The sequence below is a fragment of the Triticum aestivum genome, chromosome 4D (genome assembly GCF_018294505.1).
Source record: "Triticum aestivum cultivar Chinese Spring chromosome 4D, IWGSC CS RefSeq v2.1, whole genome shotgun sequence".
NCBI classification, from domain to species: Eukaryota; Viridiplantae; Streptophyta; class Magnoliopsida; order Poales; family Poaceae; genus Triticum; species Triticum aestivum.
The window spans coordinates 428,767,632-428,790,969 of record NC_057805.1 but is presented as its reverse complement, the minus strand read 5'-3'; the positions used below and the strand labels follow the sequence as shown (position 1 = coordinate 428,790,969).

Sequence of the window (23,338 nt, the reverse complement as noted above, 5' to 3'; positions counted from 1 at the left end):
TTCATCTGTCCGAAAACGCGAAACATCGGGGATACTTTCCCGGATGTTTTCCCCCTTCGCCGGTATCACCTACTACCACGATTGGGCACACCTAGCACCGCGCATTGTCATGTCTTCCATCGTCATGCTTATGTTTGCATTATATTCATTGTTTCTTCCCCCCTTCTCTCCGGTAGACTACGAGACCGACGTCGCTGCTGGTGCCCCGACCGACTACGTTGTTGACGACCCCGGCTTGCGAGAGCAACCAGCAAGCCCCCCCTTGATCACCAGATATCGCCTATTCCTTCTCTATACTGCTTGCATTAGAGTAGTGTAGCATGTTACTGCTTTCGGTTAATCCTATTCTGCTGCATAGCCTGTCTTTGCTACTACTGTTGTTACCCTTACCTGCTATCCTACTGCTTAGAATAGGATGCTAGTTTTTTTCCATCAGTGGCCCTACATTCTTGTCCGTCTGCCATGCTACTACTGGGCCGTGATCACTGCGGGAGGTGATCACGGGTATATACTATATACTTTATATACATGACACATGTGGTGACTAAAGTCGGGTCGGCTCGTTGAGTACCCGCAAGTGATTCTGATGAGGGGGCTGAAAGGACAGGTGGCTCCATCCCGGTAGAGGTGGGCCTGGGTTCCTGACGGCCCCCGACTATTACTTTGTGGCGGAGCGACAGGGCAGGTTGAGACCACCTAGGAGAGAGGTGGGCCTGGCCCTGGTCGGCGTTCGCGGATACTTAACACGCTTAACGAGATCTTGGTATTTGATCTGAGTCTGGCCATTTGGTCTATACGCACTAACCAACTACGCGGGAACAGTTATGGGCACTCGACGTCGTGGTATCCGCCGAAGCTCTTCTTGACGTCAGCGACTGAGTGGCGTGCGCCGCATTGGACCGTAAGCTCGCGCTTGTATTAAGGGGGCTAGGTCTGCTTCCGGCCGCGTACGCAACGTGCAGGTGTGCAATGGGCGATTGGCCCAGACCCCTGCGCGCATAGGGTTTAGACCGGCGTGCTGACCTCTCTGTTGAGCCTAGGTGGGGTTGCGACGTGTTGATCTTCCGAGGCCAGGCATGACCCAGAAAAGTTTGTCCGGCCAAATGGGATCGAGCGTGTTGGGTTATGTGGTGCACCCCTGCAGGGAAGTTTATCTATTCGAATAGCCGTATCCCTCGGTACTTTTATTAAGTATCCAGTTCTAGTTGTCATAAGGTCAAGGTACAACTCCGGGTCGTCCTTTTACCGAGGGACACGGCTATTCGAATAGATAAACTTCCCTGCAGGGGTGCACCACATAACCCAACACGCTCGATCCCATTTGGCCGGACACACTTTTCTGGGTCATGCCCGGCCTCGGAAGATCAACACATTGCAGCCCCACCTAGGCTCAACAGAGAGGTCAGCACGCCGGTCTAAACCCTATGCGCGCAGGGGTCTGGGCCCATCGCCCATTGCACACCTGCACGTTGCGTACGCGGCCGGAAGCAGACCTAGCCCCCTTAATACAAGCGCGATGGTGAGGCAGCAGGGCGTCCGAGCTCGAACTGATGCACGTAGTCGGTGGAGTCGGAGGCGCTGAAGCTCCAGGGCATGCTCTGAGGTGACGGGGATGCCGCTGGCCGCGGGATCGACGCGGCAACGACGACCATGAGCTTCGGGCAACGAACAAAAGAAAGAGAGAGAGCGCGAGAGGATAAGTGACGATTAGGGTTTGTCTGTGGGGTCGGGGGTCTTCTTATCCATCTCCATGGTACTCCAGATGATCGACACGACGACAATCGGCGGCATGGACGGCGTGTGTGCGTGCACAGCACCATGGCCTCCTCTGCACTGTACAAAGGTGGGGGAAAAGCCTTTGTGCTATAGCTACATAGAGCCCTCCCGCACAGTAGCTTGTTGGGCTTCTTTTTGTTTAATTTTCCCTTTTACTTATTTTCCTATTCTGTTTTCTTTTAGTCTCTAATTTATTTTCAATTCTAAAAAGATAAAAGTAGTTCCTAGTTTAGTATAACTAACTATACTACTGCCATATTAACTATGGCACCCAAATAAAATAGTTTAGTATTTTACTAAATATAAAAGGCATTTATTTAATTGTTTAAGATGTTGTTTTATTTTTTTAGTGCATTTAAATAATTTATAAAAATAAGGTTTCACCACCATAATTATCTATGATTTATTTGCTACATTTCGAACACTCTAGTTTTAATATTTGAAAAAATTTATTGTCTGACTTGATTTTGAATTTGAATTCGAATCGGTTTCGAACTAACACGAGATTAGCCACAGTAATCGAGGTGACATGGCATGATTAGCAGAGGTTCACTGTAGCTTAAGTATCCGGGCGTCACAAAGCCACAATTGCATTTTGTGTGTGGGGGGAATTCATATTTACTAGAAGGGTTGGGCGCGCTTTGCTGCGCTGTTGGTGTTGTTAGGTTTCTTGAAAAATAATTACTCACACATTTTCAAAATAGAAGGTGTATGAAAAGTCAAACCTTTTAAGTTTAATCAAATTTGTAGAGAAAGATGTGAAAATCCATAATATCAAATCAGTATGATATAGATTCATCATGAAATGAACCTATTTTTTATTTAATATTGTTGGTGTCGATATTTTTTCGCTCTGAATTTGGTCGAAGTTATAGAAATTTGACTTTTCAAAAAAATAATATCCCTTATATTTTGGAACTGATGGAATATTTAGTTTAGCGGGTGGGGAAAATGATGGAGTGTGTTTAATTTTTTTTATTATGCGGTGATTTGGTGGGCCTTCGTGGTGTGATTCTGTGTTATTCGCAACCAATCTATAATTATGTGGGAATTTTTTGTGTCATTGTTGCATGTACTATATTGGTGCTACAGTAACACATGGTGGCACTTTTTTTTTTCTAGGTGGTAGGACGGTGCGGGGGTGATAAGTTTTTATAGGCCAGTTGTTGTTGATTGATTAAAAGTCGGTGGTCCGGTCAAAATCGTAAACTAAATCTAAAGTTGGATACCTCAATTGAATTAAAAAGAGCTTCGAAATTATAGAATATAGTGAATTAAAAATTGTATGAAGAGCTCCTTGAGAAATTGTTGACCCAATCAAAATCAAGTGACTCAAATTCTATATTGAAGACCTCAACTAATTGTGATGCTTTGAAAATTAGAGGGCATAGTGTATAATATAAAAGAATTGAATGAGAAAGCTTTGAGAAATTGTTGATTCGATCAAAATCAGGTGACCCAATTCCAATTGAAGACCTCAATTGAATGTCGACCCTCAAAAACTAGGGAGCTTAGTGTTATAAAGGACTTGATGACTCACAAATCGAAGTAGTTATTAGCATGTGCCCCCCCTCTCCCAAGGAGGAAGAAAACCGTGAAGACGCCTTCATCATCCGATCCCGCGAATCTGAGGTTACCTTCCGGAGCCAAGGTCGCGGGAAGAGGGTAGGATCACCACACATCAGCGATGCTTCCAAGAAAGAGCGCGGCGCTTGCGGCCATCGTTGTATTTAAGTTTGAACAATTATATAGAAAAAAACATGCTATTATTTACAACATTAAATAGTATATAGATTTTGAAAATGTATATTTAGGAAGAATTTAATGAATCTTATATTGTACTCCCTTTGTTCACCGTTATAAGATGTTCGATTTTTTTTTTCTGAATCGAATGTATGTATGTATAGACATGTTTTAGTGTGTTTATTTATTCATTTCAGTATGTATGCAGTCCATATTGAAATATCCAAAGCATATTATAATAGTGAACGGAGAGAGTAGATGTTATATTGAATCTTAAATAAGTTTGACTTAGGGAAAAAATAGAACTTCAAATAATTTGGAACAGATGAAGTACTCAAAGTGACCAAGCATGCACTATCCCAACCAGCCTCCATAATTTGGTCACTATTTTGTATGCAACCTGGAATTTTTTTCAAATGCATGGAGTGACCAATTCAATTTTTATATGGTAGCGTGGTCCAATTTCTTGTAAAAAAAAGGTGGAGTCCACCAGAGTCTCAGGCTCTCAGCGGGCTTCACCTTCATGTCCTCTCTTTTCCCCGCCGTTGGGCCACAGCCCACAGCCAACACCACCATGTCCTCTCTTCCCCAGTTTCCCCGCCGCTGGGCCACAGCCCACAGCCCGCAGGGCAGCCCACACCACCATGTCCTCTCTTCCCCACAGTTTCCCCGCTTCCCTCCTTTCCCCTCCCCCTCGCCGCGCCGTCACCGCCCGCCGCCTCCCATCCTCCCCATGGACACCCCGCCGTCCACATCGGCCTCGGCCGCAACCGCGTCCGACCCGGACTCGGCGCTCGTCGCGGCCGTGGCGGACGCGCTCGTATCGGCGTCCCGCCTGCCCGCCCCGGTGCCCATGCCCACCCTCCTGGCCGCCTACCTCCCGCGCCTCACCGCCTCCCACCACCCGCGCGTGCTCGCCGTCGCGGCCTCCAAACCGGCGCTCGCCTCGCCGGAGCCGCTCCTCGCCTACCGCAGCTTCCTCTCGCCGCCCTCCTGCCTGCCCTCCCTCCTCCCGCTCCTCCCCGTCCTCCCCTACCGCCACCTCTTCCCGCTGCTCCTCTCCTTCGTCCCGCTCGACCCGCTCCGCCACCTCCACCGGCACCTCCTCGGCCACCTCCCCTCGACCCCTCTCGCCGACGCCGCGCTCTGCGCCTACTCCCGCCTCCGCCTCCCCCACCTCGCCGCCCAGCTCCTCCACTCCCTCCGCCGCCGCATCCGCGTCCGCCCCTCCCTCCAGGCCGCAAACGCCGTCCTCTCCGCGCTCGCGCGGAGCCCCTCCACCTCCCCGCAGGCCTCCCTGGACGCCTTCCGCTCTCTCATCGCGCTCCGCCTCCACCCCAACCACTACACCTTCAACCTCCTCGTGCACACCCACTGCTCCAAGGGCACCCTCGCCGACGCCCTCGCCACGCTCTCCACCATGCAGGGGTTCGGCCTGTCCCCCGACGCCGTCACCTACAACACGCTCCTCCACGCGCACTGCCGGAAGGGCATGCTCGGTGAGGCGAGGACGCTGCTGGCGAGAATGAAGAAAGAGGGGATCATGCCCACGCGGCCGACGTACAATACCCTTGTGTCGGCTTACGCAAAGCTGGGGTGGATTAAGCAGGCGACCAAGGTCTTGGAGGCCATGACAGCCAACGGGCTGGAGCCTGACCTGTGGACGTACAATGTGCTTATCGCTGGGCTGTGCCAGGCAGAGAAGGTGGATGAGGCGTTTAGGCTGAAGGATGAGATGGAGCGGCTTGGCACTTTGTTGCCTGATGTAGTGACCCACAATACACTCGCTGATGCGTGCTTTAAGTGGAGGTGTTCGTCTGATGCACTGAGGCTGCTCGAGGAAATGCGTGAGAAGGGGGTGAAACCGACTTTGGTCACACATAACATTGTTATCAAGGGGCTTTGCAAGGATGGGGAATTGGAGGAGGCGTTGGGGTGTTTCAAGAAGATGGCAGATGAAGGTTTAGCACCAGATGTGATCACGTATAATACGTTGATTGATGCATACTGCAAGGCTGGTAATGTCGCCAAAGCATTTGCACTAATGGATGAGATGGTCGGTAGAGGACTCAAATTGGACACCTTTACGCTTAATACTGTGCTATATAATCTGTGCAAGGAGAAGCGTTATGAAGAGGCTCAAGGGCTGCTACAGTCTCCATCCCAAAGGGGTTTTGTGCCCAATGAAGTCAGCTATGGCACAGTGATGGCAGCCTACTTCAATGAGTATAATCCGGAGCCTGCTCTGCGTCTGTGGGATGAGATGATTCAGAGGAAGTTGACACCAACTATTTCGACTTACAACACATTGATCAAGGGGCTTGGCAGAATGGGGAGGTTGAAAGAGGCGATTGATAAGTTGAATGAGCTCATGGAGAAGGGGTTGGTACCAGATGACACCACGTACAATATCGTCATCCATGCCTACTGCAAGGAAGGGGACTTGGAGAATGCCTTCCAGTTCCACAACAAGATGGTGGAAAATTCCTTTAAGCCGGATGTTGTTACTTGCAACACTTTGATGAATGGACTGTGTCTGCAGGGGAAGCTTGACAAAGCAATGAAGCTCTTTGACTCATGGGTAGAGAAAGGGAAGAAGGTTGATGTTATCACATATAACACCCTAATACATGCTATGTGCAAAAATGGGGATGTTGATGCTGCTTTGCAATTTTTCGCTGATATGGAGGTCAGAGGATTGCAGGCTGACGCGTTTACCTACAATGTTGTGTTATCTGCACTATCTGAGGCAGGGAGACCAGAAGAAGCTCAAAGTATGCTGCATAAGTTATCTGAGAGTGGAAAATTGTCTCGAAGCTTTTCTTCTCCCCTCTTGAAGCCTTCTCCTGTAGATGAAACAGAGTCAGGGAAGGATCACGAGGGTAATACTGAGGAAGAAACTGGTGGAAATCCACAAGATAGTGCTCTGGAAGCCTACACGAAACGCGTAAATGAGCTATGCACCGGTGGGCAATTCAAAGAAGCTAAGGCCATTTTGGATGAGATGATGCAAAAGGGAATGTCTGTTGACAGTTCAACGTATATAACTTTGATGGAAGGGCTTATCAAGAGGCAGAAAAGGCAAACACATGCAGCTGGGTAGTACATACTATTGATCTTTGCTGCTCTTTGATGTGGCATCAACCGGAGTTTAGTCATAAATCTGGTAAATTTCAGTGCTTGATATCTCGGAGGAGTGTGATGGACTTAAAAGAAACAGGTACGTGATCTGCTTCTTTCTAAAAAATTCACCACTAGAATCTTGTTAGTTTTTCAGTTGCAATACCAGGTAAATCAATTTCACAGTTAAATCTACTAGATGTAAAAAGTATGCTATTGCAGTTTAAGTACATGTTCTCGAAACTTTTCCGCCTGATGAATTTACTGCTAGGTTCTCAGCCAGTGGGTGATGCAGATCTCCGCTGGCCACCTGCACTGTAGTTTTTCTTTTTTAGGGTTTCCTTTTCTTTACCAGCCAGAAATTGGAGGACCACCCCCTCTTTTTTTACCAAAAAAAAGAAACATGCTTTCTAAAATCCGTCCAATGAAACAGCTTATACAGAAAAGCTTTATGTCATCTGCAAGCGCAAGCTCTGGACCGTAATTGTTGTACGCTGAACAGCATTTTTGGTTGCCAACATACTTACCTGTTACCCCCTCCATCCCACAATTTAAGACGTTTTTGCAAGCTCAACTAGCTTGCAAAATACTCCCTCCGTCCGGAAATACTTGTCGGAGGAATGGATGTATCTAGACATATTTTAGTTCTAGATACATCCATTTTTATGCATTTCTCCGACAAGTATTTCCGGACGGAGGGAGTACATTGTGGGACGGAGGGAGTAGTACTTTGTCAAAGGAAAATGGATGTCAACTCTTGCATGTTCTAGGCTATAGTTGCAGCTATTTGTCTCAATGCTCTCAACTCTTAAGCAAAGGGGTAATTGTAGGTAGAAAAGGTCTTACCTAACCTAGTTTAGATCCTTGGTGTAATGTTGTGCTACCACACTAATATTTGCTGTCATGTGACTACTCTAGTAACATACTCCTAGTTAATAATTTATGGCCTGCCCTGTAGACTGAAGGTCAGTAACTTCAGTTTACTCCTGTTATATTTTCTTCACGTGCCAAATTCCAGTTTGCATTCAGACGTTCGGATGTTGGACCTTTGCTTAGAAGAGAACTGATCGTCATCTGTCGTTAATATGCGCATCATACTCCAGTTTTCAACAAGCGCATCATACTCCAGTTTTCAACCTGTCATGATCATACCTAAATAAGAACGAAGGAATTAGTCTGTTTCATAGAAAGATGGCTTAACCACTCTTTTTGTGTTCCTCGTGATGAAAGGAGCCAAGCATAGGACACTGCTGCCTCCTTGCCCCCGCCGGCTTGGTTGGTCACGCACGGCCCATGCAGTGGACTACAGGAAGATAGATACACAGACCTCTCGTCAGCTCGTTGTAATTTTTCGTTGGCTGTGCGTGTTTGACGGCCGTTCCACGGCTAAGTTTACTGCCACATGGTCAGTATTTTAATTCGCCTGTTAGGTGCGGGGTATATATACAAGACTTTAGAAATGAATGCAGAGACTGCTTTTGTTTGTGTGTTCCGTGACTGGGTGACTGGTGTTTCTGCATTCTTCTTGTCAATGCGAGTAGTGGACACTACTATACTGGGATGTGACTTGGAATTTGGAAGCTTCAATCAAGTTCTTATGGCTTATGGCTTGAGACGGCCGGTATTTTATATCGGGGAGCGGCTTGAGGTGCGCTTTGTCGTCTTTGCTGATCTTGGGCCTGTTCATAAGAGAAAAGAACTGTTAATTTGATTCGCACTTTGGAAAGAAACGTTCAGGTTGGTTTGATACCTAGAACGGAAGTTGAGAACTTGAGGTCAGGTGCTTCCTTGCCCGCCCTTGACCAACTACGGAGGGAAGAGATTCCAGGCGAAGAATGTTGGCATATTGTTGAAACCAAGTGGCTAATTGTAAGATGATAAATTCCAGGAAATAAAATATTGACTTTCGCTCCCATTTTGAACGAGTGCCACGCTAGGAATATGTGTTTATCCAAGTCACCGATGTGTAAAACTCCTTTGCCCTCGACGGAACGGAACGGTGACGATGGGCGGCGGCAGCAAGGACATTCATTTCTTGATCGGTGGTGCCTCGTACTACATTCACATGTGGATTTTGCCCTGTTGTGCGCGCACTTTTCTGCTATACGGTGTGCCCAGCCCAGTGCACAGCATTCTGATACAACCGCATCACGAGCCGGCCCTAGCAGCTCGGGACGGACATTCGTAGCAGCCGTGCATAGGTTAAAACCGGCCCCACGGATTCACATGACGAACGGTCGACCTGGACTTCCGGCATAGGCATAGGAGGCAGGCGTCGTATGCACGGCCACTGACCGCGTGTCTGGGCCGGGCGCGCCAGCATCGAATCGCCTCTTCTGAGGAATTCCCTGTCGCCGCCACATGTAACGCCAGTCACTGTAAAAGTTTCTTGTTCCGGCTCCACGTGAACCCCTCGACCCCGTAGACGACGCTAGCCGGTTCACATGCGGCTCACAGGCGTCAATGCACGGCACATCACACACGCCCGAGAGAGCCATGTCCATCTCTTCGTGAATTTATCGCCCCAATCAGTTCATCAATAGGAGCAGCCACCCGTGCTGAATGCTCTGAAATCTGAATGCCACTACCAAGCCGCACACAGAGAGTACGCATTCGTAGGCACCGGCTAAGCCAAAAAAAACTACTCTAGTAGTAGTAATAACAGTAGTACGTGGAGAAAGGCCAAGTGTCTTGCGCGGGCGGGCGACGGATCGGCATCGAGCACCCCTCCGGCCGCGCTTGCTTGGCAAGCTCGATCTCCTCCCGTGCGGGTGCGGCCTACCTAGGTGAGGTGAGCGCGGCCAGCAAGCAAAGCGGGCGCGGGCGCGGGCGCGGGCGCGGGCGCGACGGATATCATAATCTTTTGGCCCCGTCGCCGTCGCGGGGGGTGTTGCTGTTGCCCGCCCTCCCACTATAAATTCGGGCGGGAGGCCACGCAAAGATCGTTGGTGCGGATGTCCAGCTCCCGGCGGAACAGAGCAGCGCGGCACAAGTGTGAGCGTGGACTGGACCATCATCTACCTCTTCTGCTTCTCTTCTGCTTCTTCTTCCTCCACCTACTGCCGCTCTTGAGCAAGTGCCTTGGTCTCTGCAGGAGGTGGGTAAACCATCTATCTATAGCTGCTACTGCCTGAGCTCTGTTTTTATGGGGATTGCCATTGCTCTGAATTCCTCTTTCTCTGTGCTCTGTTTCCTCATTGCCATTGCCCTGGTTGGTGCTTACTGCAGAGCACGAACTGCTGACCGACGGTGAAGCCTGGTACGATGAAGAAGCTGGTGTTCTTGCTCTTATGGGCTGCTGCTCTAATGGAAGGTGCGCAATGTGCATATGCTTGAATCTGCTTTACTTTGCTAGCTAGTAACTACCACCATGCATCCTTAAACCAATGAACCAATTAAAAATCGGATAACTACATTCCATGAGAAAATCCTTGTGGTTTAGTTGTAACACAGCTGGCTAACCATTTGCTTTCATTCAGGTTCCATGGTGAAGTCTCTCCCGTACGATTCTTCAGCAAGCGTCGAGGCAAGTCCATGCGCCCATTCTCTCGTAGGAATATTACTCAACCGTTACGCCCGCAATAGCATAGATAACCCAATGTACAAGGGCAGATGATTTTTTAAGCATGGCCTTTGTTTAGCAGAGGAGATTACCATGCATGGGCCACGTCATTATTCCTCACGCAACGGGGTTAATTTGCTACGCAAGTTAAAACGGGCCAGTGGGTTTCCCGCCCAAGTTAAAATGGAATGTCCTTAATTCACTCTTACCTAGTAGTACGTACCTTAATATGCTTCTCAGTGCCATGCACGACAGCGGCCGTCCTAGTGCAGTGCGCGGACGTGTTAGAGAAGTTAGCTACACCTCAAAACAAAAACCCGTAAATCATGCACATATAGTCTGAAACTGGTCTGGACTCTGGACTATGGAAGTATAAATTTTCTTTTGGTCTACTTCTCTATTCTTTTGTCTGTCTTTATGCTGTCCCAGCCGTAGTGATGATATATTATACTCCCTCCGTCCGGGTGTATAAGTCATTCGCGTAGTTCTAGGTCATCGATTTGAGGAATTAAATATGTGTTATATGTCATGAAAAGTATACCACTAGATTTCCACACGGATGTAGTTTGTAAATATATATTTTTTGTCACATATAATACATATTTAGATAGTTAAATTATCGACCTAGAACTACGCGAATGACTTATACACCGGGACGGAGGTAGTACTAGTATTTATAATATAATACTATAATGGACGTAGACAAAGCAAGCGGAAAGTATCTGAGATTAGTGGTTCGTGTCTGATTATCTGCTGATCCAGCTGATTAGGCAAAGCAAAGCATATGCATATTCCAAGATGAAAGCAACACGGACGCCAAGTAGATGAAACTTGTGTACGGCGGTCATGCCGCAACTGGCCGATAGAATAACCAGGAAACGCGGACGGTAAAAGCCGGGTACCAGGATCCATTTCCGGGTCTTTCTTTCTACCCGGCCTAAACCAGGAAATCTGTTTCGCGTCGACGTCTAGACAGCCGCCTTTTTTTAGAGATGGTCTAGTTTGGGTACTGGGCTCAAACCAGCTAAAAAACAATATGCACAAATTGTACTACTCCCTCTGTTCATTTTTATAAGAACTTGAAAACATTTTAGACAATGTGCAAAACAGCTCATTTTAATTTGTCTGAAACGACTTACAAAATTGTAAGTGAACCGAGGGAGTATTATTCTTACGTCGGTCGTCTAACTTGTGTGAGGTGGATGCAGTGCTTGGTTGAGCCGATGGAGCCTCACTACGGCGGCGGGGTCATCGTCAACCCGGACTTCAACGCCGGCCTCCGCGGTTGGTCGGCCTTCGGGTACGGCAGCGTCGCCGAGGGCGCGTCGGTGGCCACGGGGAACCGGTACGCCGTGGCGGGCAACCGGACGCGGCCGTACCACAGCGTCAGCCAGAAGGTGTACCTGCAGAACGACACGCACTACACACTGTCAGCGTGGTTGCAGGTGAGCCATGGTGTCGCCGCCGACGTGTGGGCCGTTGTCAAGACCGCCGATGACTTCATCCACGTCGGCGGCGCCGTGGCCAAGCCCGGGTGCTGGTCCATGCTCAAGGGCGGGTTCACCGCCGCCAATGCCGGACGCGCCGAGATCTACTTCGAGGTAGTAATAATAGACTATCACTTAGTTCATGAAAAACGAACACATTATCAAGTTAAACTGATCACTGGAACAACGTACATACGTGCTACATACAGAGCAACGCGACGGTGGACATATGGGTGGACAGCGTGTCGCTGAAGCCGTTCAGCAAGGAGGAGTGGGCGGCGCACCGGACGGAGTCGACCCGCGCCGTGCGGAGGAAGATGGTGAGGCTCCAGGCCAAGGACTCCGGCGGGAACCCGCTGCAGGGCGCGGAGGTGTCGGTGGAGAACGTGCGCAGCAGCTTCCCTCTGGGCGCGGCCATGAGCCGCGAGATCCTGACCAACCCGGGGTACCAGCAGTGGTTCACGTCCCGGTTCACGGTGACCACCTTCGAGAACGAGATGAAGTGGTACAGCACGGAGCCGGCGCCGGGGCGGGAGGACTACACGGTGCCGGACGCGATGCTGGCGCTGGCGAAGCAGCACGGCATCGGGGTGCGCGGGCACAACGTGTTCTGGGACGACCCCAAGCAGCAGCCGCGGTGGGTGCAGTCGCTCCCCTACCCGGACCTGCTGGCGGCGGCGTCGCGGCGGATCCGGTCCTTCGTGTCGCGGTACGCCGGGCAGGTGATCGCGTGGGACGTGGTGAACGAGAACCTGCACTACTCCTTCTTCGAGCGGCAGTTCGGGTGGGACGCGTCCACGGCCTTCTACGCGGCGGCGCGGCTGCTGGACGCCGGGTCGGCGCTCATGTTCATGAACGACTACAACACGCTGGAGCAGCCCGGGGATATGGCGGCGGCGCCGGGGAGGTACGTGGACCGGCTGCGGCAGATCATCGCGTCCTACCCGGAGAACGGCGCCGGCATGGCCATCGGGCTGGAGGGGCACTTCACCACCCCCAACATCCCCTACATGCGCGCCGCGCTCGACTCGCTGGCCCAGATCGGGCTCCCCGTGTGGCTGACGGAGGTGGACGTGGCCGGCGGGCCGTCGCAGGCGCAGCACCTGGAGGAGGTGCTGCGGGAGGCGTACGCGCACCCGGCGGTGCAGGGGGTCATCCTCTGGTCCGCGTGGCGGCCGCAGGGGTGCTACGTCATGTGCCTCACCGACAACAACTTCAGGAACCTGCCGCAGGGGGACGTGGTGGACCGGCTGCTCGCCGAGTGGAGGACGGCGGCGCAGACCGGCACCACCGACGAGCAGGGCTACTTCCAGGCGGAGGTCGCGCACGGCGACTACAAGGTCACCGTCAGCCACCCGTCGCTCAACACCTCCGTCTCGCAGAGCGTCACGGTCGACCTCGGCTCCGGGAACCACTTCTTCATCCAGGCCTAGTAGAATAAAAAATGCTTTCGCTAGGTGTAATGCAGAAAGGTTCCAGAGCATCAGAGTAGTATTATTATTCAGAAATTATTACCACGTGATAGAACACACTAGCTTAGCCGTTTATGTACACATATTTTACACCGTACAAAAAACAAGAAGGCTGTGGGAAGGGGCGTTTTGGCGCCCGAGCCCAGCTAATCCCGATATCTCTGCCTTCCATTCCGAGCTCGGGATGCGGGAAAAGCAGTCTGGCTCGTCTGACGCGGTTTGTGGAAAATAGGCTGGGAGATGGAATACCGTATGAAACAGTGCGTCGTATGTGGGCCCTGCGCGTACTTTGGGGACGGGGGAAACGCGGTTATGGTCTGGGCCGTGGAGCAGGACGTTAGCTTTTTTGCCGATCCATGGGTCAGATAGGAACAGGACAGTTCGAAACCCTCGCCTCGCCCCTGCTCCACTCGTCTTCTGGTGCCCCGGCCGCCTATCACCACCCCAACATCCCGGCAGACGGCCCTCCCGTCCCCAACCCCGTTGGTGGCGACCGGTCAGGGTATTGATTTTGGCGGCGAGGATTTTGGCGACGGCTGCCACTGGCTGAGAGGAATGGAAGAGGCAGGCATTGAGTTTCTCCTGGATGCAGTTGACAGGTTAGTGACCTCGGATCCGCAAGAGAGTTTTGAGCAACTAGCTTGTGTGAGCACTGAGGGCAAAAAGTGGCCGCCACCACTGTCATCTACTCCGTATTTATTAGGTTCCCACTTCTTGAGGAGTTCGCTGAAAGCCGGGAGCACCCAGATCCGCTTCCTCTGGTTGTGGTGGTGAACTGCGGAGCAGGGGTTGTTGTCCCTGCAGATTCCGATGCTGATTTTGATTGTGGGTAGCAGATTGGATACGAGGGCAGCAATCCTATGCTTGCTGGGGTTCGACGACAACCGGATTCATCCCCAACGAGGTCTGCATAGTCTACTGACAGAGTCAATCCCCAGGCCTCTGGCTGGATAAAAAGGTATGAAAAATGTAAATCACGCGCGTCGTATGATTTTCTAATTTCTGCTTAAGCATTGTACACTGCTGGGTGTTGAAAAAATTCAGACATGAGTTAGATGATTTCGGGTATGATTCAGACAACATACAGTTTCGTAAATGAATTTCGGCAGCTGAACCATTTGCATCAATTGGATGTTCAAACGCGTATTACTGTTTTGCAGTACGGATTCTTTGGTGATTTCATTACATTCAACACAACTTACTGCGTCTAATTGCTGCTTGTGTTGACAGACCAGAACAGAGCCATGGAAGTGACAATCAAGAAGGTGTACCCAGGGTCAGGGACTGCACAGGTGGTGCAAATGGCAAGTCTTGAAGAAAGCAAAGGAGACATTAGGACTGATGTATACAAAGAATTCTGATTTCCAGGTTGAATTCCACAAGGTTGTGAACCACATGTTAACAGAAGATGAGTTTGAGGCGGCGTGGAATACGCTGTTAGATAAATACAATTTGAGTAAGCACACCTACATGACACAGCTGTATGAAATCAAAGAAAAATGGGCAAAACCTTACTTCAAAGGAGAACGAATTTGGCGACAGAGCAACATGCCAGTAAGATATACACCAGGGCAATGTTTAAGTAGTTCGGACGTCTACTGATTGAAGCGACTGCTTATAAAATGTCACAGAAATAGAGAGGATGAGGAGGTATGTTACAGTTCACAACATTGTAGCAAAAGAGAGAAATGGAGCAGGGTTGAGTATGAAGTGACCATAAATGAGGACCAAAACAAGTTTTCATGTGAGTGTGGCCAGTTCGAGCACACTCGTATGCTGTGCAGCCATGTTCTGAGGGTAAACTTCCAGGACAGTTTAATGACAGATAAGAATAACTGTGGTTCTTGGAGAAAACAACTGATTTTCTTTTTGATATCTTGTAGGTCATGGAAATACTTTATCTCGAGGACATACGTGCAAAGCATATATTGAAACGGTTGACAAAGGACGCGAGGGACATACTGCACCAACATCTGGTTCAGTACCAAAGGGACAACTCAGTTAACCTGTCGTTTACTTGTAGGCACTCGACGCTTTACCCGAAAGCCATGGAGGTGGTAAGGATGCGTGATGCGAGTGCAGCAGCTTTTGATCATGTGTTCGCCGGTCTGGACGCTCTACTGTTGAGTGGCGCACCTTTCGCAGAAAAGCGGGATGGTTACGGTTTTGAGGACCACATGGCTGGCTTAACTCCTGGTACATTACCAGGCAATGGAGAGATCGCATATGTTGGGGACAAGGGTGCTGATAGATGCATCAGTACTAGAAACTCTATTAGGGCGAATGGTTTGCATTGTCTAACAGTACTAGAGAAGCAGAGGGGGGTTGGAAGACCTACAAACAACAGTGAGAAGGCGCCGTACAAGGGGCTCAGTAAGCGCACAAGATTCTGCAGCATTTGCCGGCGCGGGAGTCACAACAGACTACATACCCCGAAAGAGGGAATGCCCCAAAGAAACCACTTAAGCTCGGGAGATGCAGGAATTGTCGAATGGAAGGGACCGGCGGACAACGCGCACAAGACCTTTGGATGCTGCTGAAAAATGAAGTCTGAACTTTATGTGCGTAAATTATATTATTGTTGTTCCGAGGATTTTTCTAGTGTGTTTCTGTGAGCATTGCTCCATGCTTGTTCCTCAATTTCGAGACGGAGTGGTAATTGCTGTAGTTAAGAACAAAACTTTGTATCATGGTAATTTGTAATATGATGGTTGGCTAAGTACTGAGTGGAATTGTTTTGCTTAGCCGTGTTGGATGTTTAGGCATTTTATCTGAATCTTTCCCCGGTCTTCCCCCGGTATACTGATACAGCAAGTGCAAAGGACTGGTGGGTGTACAAATAATATACTGTACATGTTTGCTGAGGTCTCTAAGACACTTTTCTAGCATGCATGTACCGCACCAGTTTTGCACACGTCTCCAGTTGAAAATTCGAATTGCTGGAGATAGTAAATGTACTTCAGAGTCAGGTGGCATGCTGGCGCCGGGGTAAAGGATGGGGTAGGCAGTATAAGAATGGGCGTCTGGCAGGCCCCTTGGTGCGTCTCCACACACAATACCGAGCTATTTCAAAAAAAAAATATTTGAAGCAAAGGGGAGTAGCAATGGCGCCTTCATCTGTTGAAACCACAATGAGTGGCACCACAGTGAGGTCTGAAGTAGCGGCTGCACGAGAAGACCAACGGATTCAGGTAAGGATAGCTGCGGTTCTGCCGTCCAATTGCCAATGATTCAGATTGCAGACAATCTAAAAATCGGATCCCTTTGCAGTCAGCTACGTATTCTTCGATCGGGTCGGCATCAAGCGCTTGGAGTACAACACATCTGCCTGTGGAGAGGGGGGAAGCAGTGGACAAGGTAAATCAAGAGTGTGTTCGGGGGAGGGATGTGCTGGTAAATCAAGAGCTGGTAGATGCATTTACGGCGGGGATGTCTGGTGGCCGTTTGTACAGCTGTCGGTGCTAGACGGCTCAGGTGGGCTCAGAAGGGAGGCTGAGCCGTGCGGCGTGCTTCTGGTCCGGACGCACAGTGCTTCACCCGTTACAATCAATGCGTCGTCCATCGATCCTATTTCTAAGAGAATACCGTGAAGAAATACCACAGAGGGCGCACATCCCCAAGCAATCTGGCGGCTAAGATATCGGGATCAGCTGAGCCCGAGCTTAGAAACTGATTTTCGAATGCTGTGCTACTTTACACGATTCCCGGATGAAAATGTTCCGTGCTTCGGCTTATCGGGCTAGCTTTGGCTTCAGGTCAAGATTAGCTGCGGCGGCCGGCGGCCGGCGGCGGCGACTTTTTGGTCTCTTCTTCTCACACGAAGTTCCTTTCTGGCAAATCCAATTACACGATGTCATCCCATGATCACGTCTTGTATTATCTTATAGCACTAATGATAACCAGAGAGTTCATGTCCTCCGGATGCAAACAAATCGAAGTCACGAGCGAGACGCAGACAAAGCAAAAAAAAAAACTTTTTTCTTTCACGAGTTCAGACCTGTGTACTGCACCGCATCAAAAGTTGCAAACCAAATTACTTCAGTCGAAGCAACAAAAAAAAATCCATGCCAACTTCCCAAACAAATTACATAGGCTCTGCTGCTGTACTGTCAAAGATATCGCATTGCTTTTTTCTATTTATTACTCCCTCCGTTTCTTTTTACTTTGTATATAAAATTTGGTCAAAGTCAAACTAAACAAAGTTTGATAAATTTATATAAAAAATACCAACATCTACAATACCAAAGTTATATGGTATATGAAAGTTAATTCATGATGCATCTAATAATATTGATTTCATATTATGAATATTGGTACCTTTTTCTATAAAGTTAGTCAAACATTACAAAGTTTGATTTTGACCAAATTTTATATGCAAACTAAAAGGAAACGGAGGGAGTATCTAACCCGCGACGCTCTCCGCTGCAGTTATGTCACGAATACGAACTGAAGAAACTCTAAACCAAGTCTTACAAAATTTTATTCAGATAGTCTTCCCTAGCTAGATTGGGTGATGCCCCGTTGGCAGAGCGTCTAGCCCACAACACTCTGAAATCATCGAGCAAGCCGAGAAGTTTCTTAATCTCTTCTATGAGAGGCCACCACCTGGACCTGTCTAGCTCCTTCAACTTCAGCGCATGCATGACACCCTGGTTGTGTGCCTCCAACATGATCTTTCGAGCGCCCACCTCGATCGCAAGTTGGACTCCTCGTCGGCAAATACCGTGAAAGCTGAACATGGCAACGAAAGCTAAGAAATAGGCGGAAGTAGCAGCGATAGTTGCAAGAGGCAGTACCACACAAGCGGTACTACCATTCTACCACCGTTCCACTACCGCTTATAAAACAAAGACTCATGGAAGCTAGATTCCAAGCGGAAGTAGGAGCGACACTGGTATGCGGAAGTACCGCCTAAGCGGAACTACCGTGGACAGAGCGGTACTACCGCCTGGATGCTGTAAAACTGTCCAAGCAATAATAGTTGAATCCTCCATGCTGCGGGAAGGGTTAGTGGGTGCAAATGGGTTTGTGTATGTGTTGATTCCACCCATACCTTTCTAAAGTAAACCCCTTCTTAATAGTACGGATTTTCTACGGCTCGAGTCAATTGAAAAGAAATGCCGGAAAACCGTCTTCACTCTTTCTATCACCCAGGGGAATAAAACCTCCTGTGCTATATATAAGAATATCCGAAATGCTCAATGCACACGGTTAGTCTGCAAAACGCATTGTCATCAATCATGAAAACCATTAGAGACATGCCCTAACAGAGATCTTGACCCAAGTGGAAGGCTCTCTTCAGAATGTTGGTGGTGGCCGAGGGGGGGGGGGGTGGTTTTGGTGGTACCGGCCGAGAGGATGGTGGTGGCGGTGGCAGTGGCCGAGAGGATGGTGGTGGTGGTGGCAGCAGCCGAGAGGATGGTCGTGGCGGCGGCGGTGATGTTTACTTCGACTACCACCTCGTTTGAGTTCGTGCATGCCATTGGTTGGCTCGATCCACAACATACACATGCTATGTTTGTGGTGATTTTGGATCAAAGTTGTGTTTGAAGTGATGACTTTTGGATGAACTATGCATACTTTAATTTTTAAATAGCGATGATGAAATTATATGTTATGACGGTTATGTTATGCATTTTTTAATTTCAATGTTTTTGTGATATATATTGTGAACTTTTTGAAGTTCATGCGGCTAGAACAAAAAATCTATACAACTTTTTTACTCCACTAAAGTTTAGGGGATCAGCTAGATGCGACCACTTATAGAGGAGTAAAATTTTCCTCATCAAACTTTACTCGACCGGATCCTCCTTTAACTTTTAGGGGATCGGTTAGACTTGGCCTAAGCGAATAGCGTCGATTTGCATGCCATGTCGTTGTGCTTTGGTGTGTGTGTGTGTATGTGTGTGTGTGTGTGTGTGTGTGTTATGCGTGCCAAGTCTTTCTCCTGTGTGATAAGGAATACTATACCCGTTCCTGATTAATAGTGTTGTGCTACCTTTCGATAAATGCATGTATTTATTTTTTTTGCTCAAATGTAAAGGCAATGCATAATATATTGATGTATAATGATGTTCTTTAAAGTTTATCTTTGGTAAGTATTTTTATTTGAACATCCTCTCTTAATGAAGTATAGCATAAAACCACCACATCACAATTGAGGCCAAGGTTCCGGAAAACCACCACATTTCGATCATTATTAAAAAAATATAAAATAAGAACTGTAGCATAGTTAGCTCACTTTAATAATGTTTCCGTCCGGTTGGATCTGCCTATAAGCGTTGACTTGCACCAAACATTGATATTGTTTGTCTGAACTGTAACATTGATGTTGTTTGTCTGAACTATTAAGCTCGGCTAGTGAGGCTGCAAGTGGGACGTACAGCGGGAGGCCACATCTACCACATATTATAAGTGGGAAGTCCACATCTACACACATAGCTTTAAACGTGAGAAGTGGACACGGGTGCATGAGCCGGCCATCCAACATTGTTCGCATACATTTCAACCATTGTTTGAACTGACTGGATGAAATTCACGCAAACATGACAAATTTTCATATAAACCGGATGTAATTCATTACATTTTGGACAAATTTTAACTCAATCCTACTCTAAAACCTAATCTAAATGATTGTCGGCGCCCGTTTCCCATGTCGGCCATGAGCCCCGAAATATGAAGCTCCGGCTCTTGCCTTCGCCTTCTCCAGTTCCACCTCGACGCTCTCCAGCTCTGCCTCTGTAGCCCCCGCCTCCGCAGCCATGAGCCCCAGAAAGTGAAGTTGTTCGCCTCCACGTCGTCGCCAAAGCGACTAATGGGCCAACGATGTTGAGCCCACCAAGCTTGGCTTCAACGGGAGGGGAGGAATTGGGAAGCAGCGGTGACCTACCATGCACTACTCTTCCTTGCTCTCGGCAGCGTCCGCGGATGTGTCAGCTTTGTGGTTGGTGGTGGCGGGGCGCGACTTTGGCGGTGCTCGTCGATGAGGCCGAGGTTGTAGTATTGGTCGCTTGCGCCTCCCGCTCCCCCGTACCATGTCCGTGTAATGAGCACGGGCCTCGCCGATGGTGATGCCGGCATGCACCGGCAAGGAGGGTGGTGCCGACTCATCCTCAATTGGGACGTCATCGGCCTTCGTCCGCCAGCCGGCCTGCTGATGACCCACAAGTATAGGGGATCAATCGTAGTCCTTTCGATAAGTAAGAGTGTCGAACCCAACGAGGAGCAGAAGGAAATGACAAGTGGTTTTCAGCAAGGTATTCTCTGCAAGGACTGAAATTGTCGGTAATAGATAGTTTGATAGCAAGATAATTTATAATGAGCAAGTAACGGTAACGGTAAATAAAGTGCAGCAAGGTAGCCCAATCCTTTTGTGGCAAAGGACAGGCCAAAACGGTCTCTTTATGATAAGCAAAGCGTTCTTGAGGGTACACGGGAATTTCATCTAGTCACTTTCATCATGTTGGTTTGATTCGTATTCGCTACTTTAGTAATTTGGTATGTGGATGGACCGGTGCTTAGGTGTTGTTCTTACTTGAACAAACCTCCTACTTATGATTAACTCCCTCGCAAGCATCCGCAACTACGAGGAAAGTGTTAAGATAAAATCTAACCATAGCATTAAAATTTTGGATCCAAATCGGTCCCTTACGAGTAGCGCATAAAGTAGGGTTTAAGCTTCTGTCACTCTAGCAACCCATCATATAATGACTACTCCACAATGCATTCCCTTAGGCCCAAATATGATGAAGTGCCATGTAGTCGACGTTCACATGACACCACTAAGGGAATCACAACATACATATCATCAAAATATCAAACACATATCAAGTTCACATGATTACTTTCAACATGATTTCTCCCGTGACCTCAAGAACAAAAGTAACTACTCACAAATGATAATCATGCTCAAGATCAGATGGGTATTAAATAACATAATGGATATGAACATATGATCTTCCACCAAATAAACCATATAGTAATCAACTACAAGATGTAATCAACACTACTAGTCACCCACAAGTACCAATCTAAGGTTCCGGCACAAAGATTGAACACAAGAGATGAATTAGGGTTTGAGAGGAGATGATACTATTGAAGATGTTGATGGAGATGGCCCTCCTAAAGATGAGAGGGTTTTTGGTGATGACGATGATTTCCCCCTCCGGGAGGGAAGCTCCCCCGGCGGAATCGCTCCACCGGAGGGCAAAAGTGCTCCTGCCCAAGTTCCGCCTCGAGACGGCGGCGCTTCGTCCTGGAAGTCCTCTCCTGATTTTTTCTAGGTCAAGATGACCTATATACCAGAAGATGGGCACCGGAGGTGGGCCGAGGAAAGCACAACCCACCAGGGCGCGCCTGGGGGGCCTCGCGTGCCTAGGTGGGTTGCGCCCACCTGGTGGGCCTCCTCCGGTAGTTATTTGCTCCAGTATTTTTTATATATTGCGAACCAATTCTCTGTAAATTTTTAGCTCATCTGGAGATGTGCAGAATAGGTAACTCTGACGTAGCTTTTTCAGGTCCAGAATTCTAGCTGTTGGCATTCTCCCTCTTTGTGTAAACCTTGCATATTATGAGAGAAATGGCAATAGAAATACTCCAAAAAGCATTATTATTCATAAAAACATTATAAATAACAGTAAGAAAACATGATGCAAAATGGACGTATCAACTCCCCCAAGCTTAGACCTTGTAGTCCTCATGCTTTGAGAGACAGAGGTGTCGATAAAAACAAAATACGGACATAGAAGCATCATGAACATTATTATAAGAGCAAAGAACTTTAACATAAAACTTTATCATACAACTTTTATCATATAACTTCTTATGGACAAGTAACAATTCATCACAACATCAACATTGAGAACAAGTATAAAGCATAAACTCTATTGAAAACCAACAAACTATGTTCTCAGTCAACTTTACAACTACAATTCATCATCTTTTCAGGAAGGGTCACATATCGGAGCCTTTAGGCAAGTCCACATACTCAACCATCATATAATCTTATATGATTGCTAACACTCACAACATACCCATGAACAAAAAGTTTCAACCGGACACATAGAAAGAGAGGGGCTTATAGTTTTGCCTCCCAACGTATTCACCTCAAGGGTGATGTCAACAATAATAACTCATGCTCACCCATATCCAACTGGATATATGTGCCTAGATCTTTCCTCACCACATGATGATTGCAAAAAGAGAAAATAAAAGGAATAGGTAATAATACTTTGACTCTTGCATAAAAGTAAATAAAAGTAAAAGATAGGCCCTTCACGGAGGGAAGCAGAGGTTGCCATGCGCTTTTTTTGTATGCCAAATCTCTTAGTGCAAAAGAACGTCACATTATATTGCCCCTTATGATAGAAACCTTTATTATGCAGTCTGTCGCCTTTATTATTTTTACCATCACAAGTTCGTACAACGCTCAATTTTCTCTTACACTAAATGATCTAACACTTTTTAGAAGCAATTTTATTGCCTTATTGCACTGATGACAACTTACTTGAAGGATCTTACTCAATCCGTAGGTAGGTACGTATGGTGGACTCTCGAAATAAGATTTTGGTTTTAAGGGTTTTTGGATGCACAAGTAGTATCTCTCTTAGTGCGGAATTTTGGCTAGCAAAGATATTGAGCAAGCACCACATGTTAAAGGATCTATGACAATATAAGTTCTATGTGAATATGAACAAACATAACTCATTACGTTGTCTACCTTGTCCAACGTCAACAATTTTGGCATATAATAATTAATGAGGGCTCACAATCACAAAAGATGTCCAAGATGGTGTATTTGCATGTGAATCTTCTCTTCCCTTATTAATTCTTTCATGAGTTTCATCATTGACCAATGCTATGTTTGTCAATCTCCTATAAATTTTACCACTTATACTTTTCCTTATTTGGTGTCATTACTTACCATAAGATTAGCATATGATATTTTTCATTATTTATTTTTATTGAAGCATAAAAGTAAAGAAAGCAAAACTTGAACTAATCTTTATTATATATCTCGCACACGATTACATAGATAGATAGATCACTAAGCAAGCACTCGAAAAGAAAGGATCAAACTAAACTTTTATTGAACTAAACCAAAGGATGACTAAAGATCAAACTAAAATAGATAAAGACAAAGATAGTGGTGGTGATACGATACCGGCGCACCTCCCTCA

General features: G+C 47.6%; 3 protein-coding genes across 3 annotated transcripts; all 3 read left to right on the top strand.

The window, feature by feature from the left end:
* The first annotated feature begins 3,678 nt into the window (after nt 1-3,678).
* On the top strand, nt 3,679-8,940 carry LOC123098366 (pentatricopeptide repeat-containing protein At2g16880). The gene is made up of 2 exons (XM_044520337.1): nt 3,679-6,739; nt 7,870-8,940. The coding sequence occupies exon 1, from the start codon at nt 4,043-4,045 to the stop codon at nt 6,620-6,622; it is 2,580 nt and encodes an 859-aa protein (XP_044376272.1). The 5' UTR covers nt 3,679-4,042; the 3' UTR covers nt 6,623-6,739; nt 7,870-8,940.
* A 539-nt stretch (nt 8,941-9,479) lies between these two features.
* Nucleotides 9,480-13,318, top strand: LOC123098367 (endo-1,4-beta-xylanase 5). The gene is made up of 5 exons (XM_044520338.1): nt 9,480-9,736; nt 9,868-9,952; nt 10,119-10,165; nt 11,410-11,802; nt 11,898-13,318. The coding sequence occupies exons 2-5, from the start codon at nt 9,904-9,906 to the stop codon at nt 13,119-13,121; spliced, it is 1,713 nt and encodes a 570-aa protein (XP_044376273.1). The 5' UTR covers nt 9,480-9,736; nt 9,868-9,903; the 3' UTR covers nt 13,122-13,318.
* Nucleotides 13,319-13,454: 136 nt separating this feature from the next.
* LOC123098368 (uncharacterized) lies at nt 13,455-15,904 on the top strand. The gene is made up of 3 exons (XM_044520339.1): nt 13,455-14,118; nt 14,391-14,957; nt 15,044-15,904. The coding sequence occupies exons 2-3, from the start codon at nt 14,934-14,936 to the stop codon at nt 15,698-15,700; spliced, it is 681 nt and encodes a 226-aa protein (XP_044376274.1). The 5' UTR covers nt 13,455-14,118; nt 14,391-14,933; the 3' UTR covers nt 15,701-15,904.
* Nucleotides 15,905-23,338: the final 7,434 nt, after the last annotated feature.

Coding starts and splice junctions, on each gene's coding strand:
- LOC123098366 (XM_044520337.1), top strand. CDS start 4,043: ATGTCCTCTCTTTTCCCCGCCGTTGGGCCACAGCCCACAGCCAACACC.
- LOC123098367 (XM_044520338.1), top strand. CDS start 9,904: ATGAAGAAGCTGGTGTTCTTGCTCTTATGGGCTGCTGCTCTAATGGAA. Junction 9,953..10,118: donor GGCTGCTGCTCTAATGGAAG/GTGCGCAATGTG, acceptor GCTTTCATTCAG/GTTCCATGGTGAAGTCTCTC. Junction 10,166..11,409: donor ATTCTTCAGCAAGCGTCGAG/GCAAGTCCATGC, acceptor AGGTGGATGCAG/TGCTTGGTTGAGCCGATGGA.
- LOC123098368 (XM_044520339.1), top strand. CDS start 14,934: ATGCTGTGCAGCCATGTTCTGAGG. Junction 14,958..15,043: donor TGTGCAGCCATGTTCTGAGG/GTAAACTTCCAG, acceptor GATATCTTGTAG/GTCATGGAAATACTTTATCT.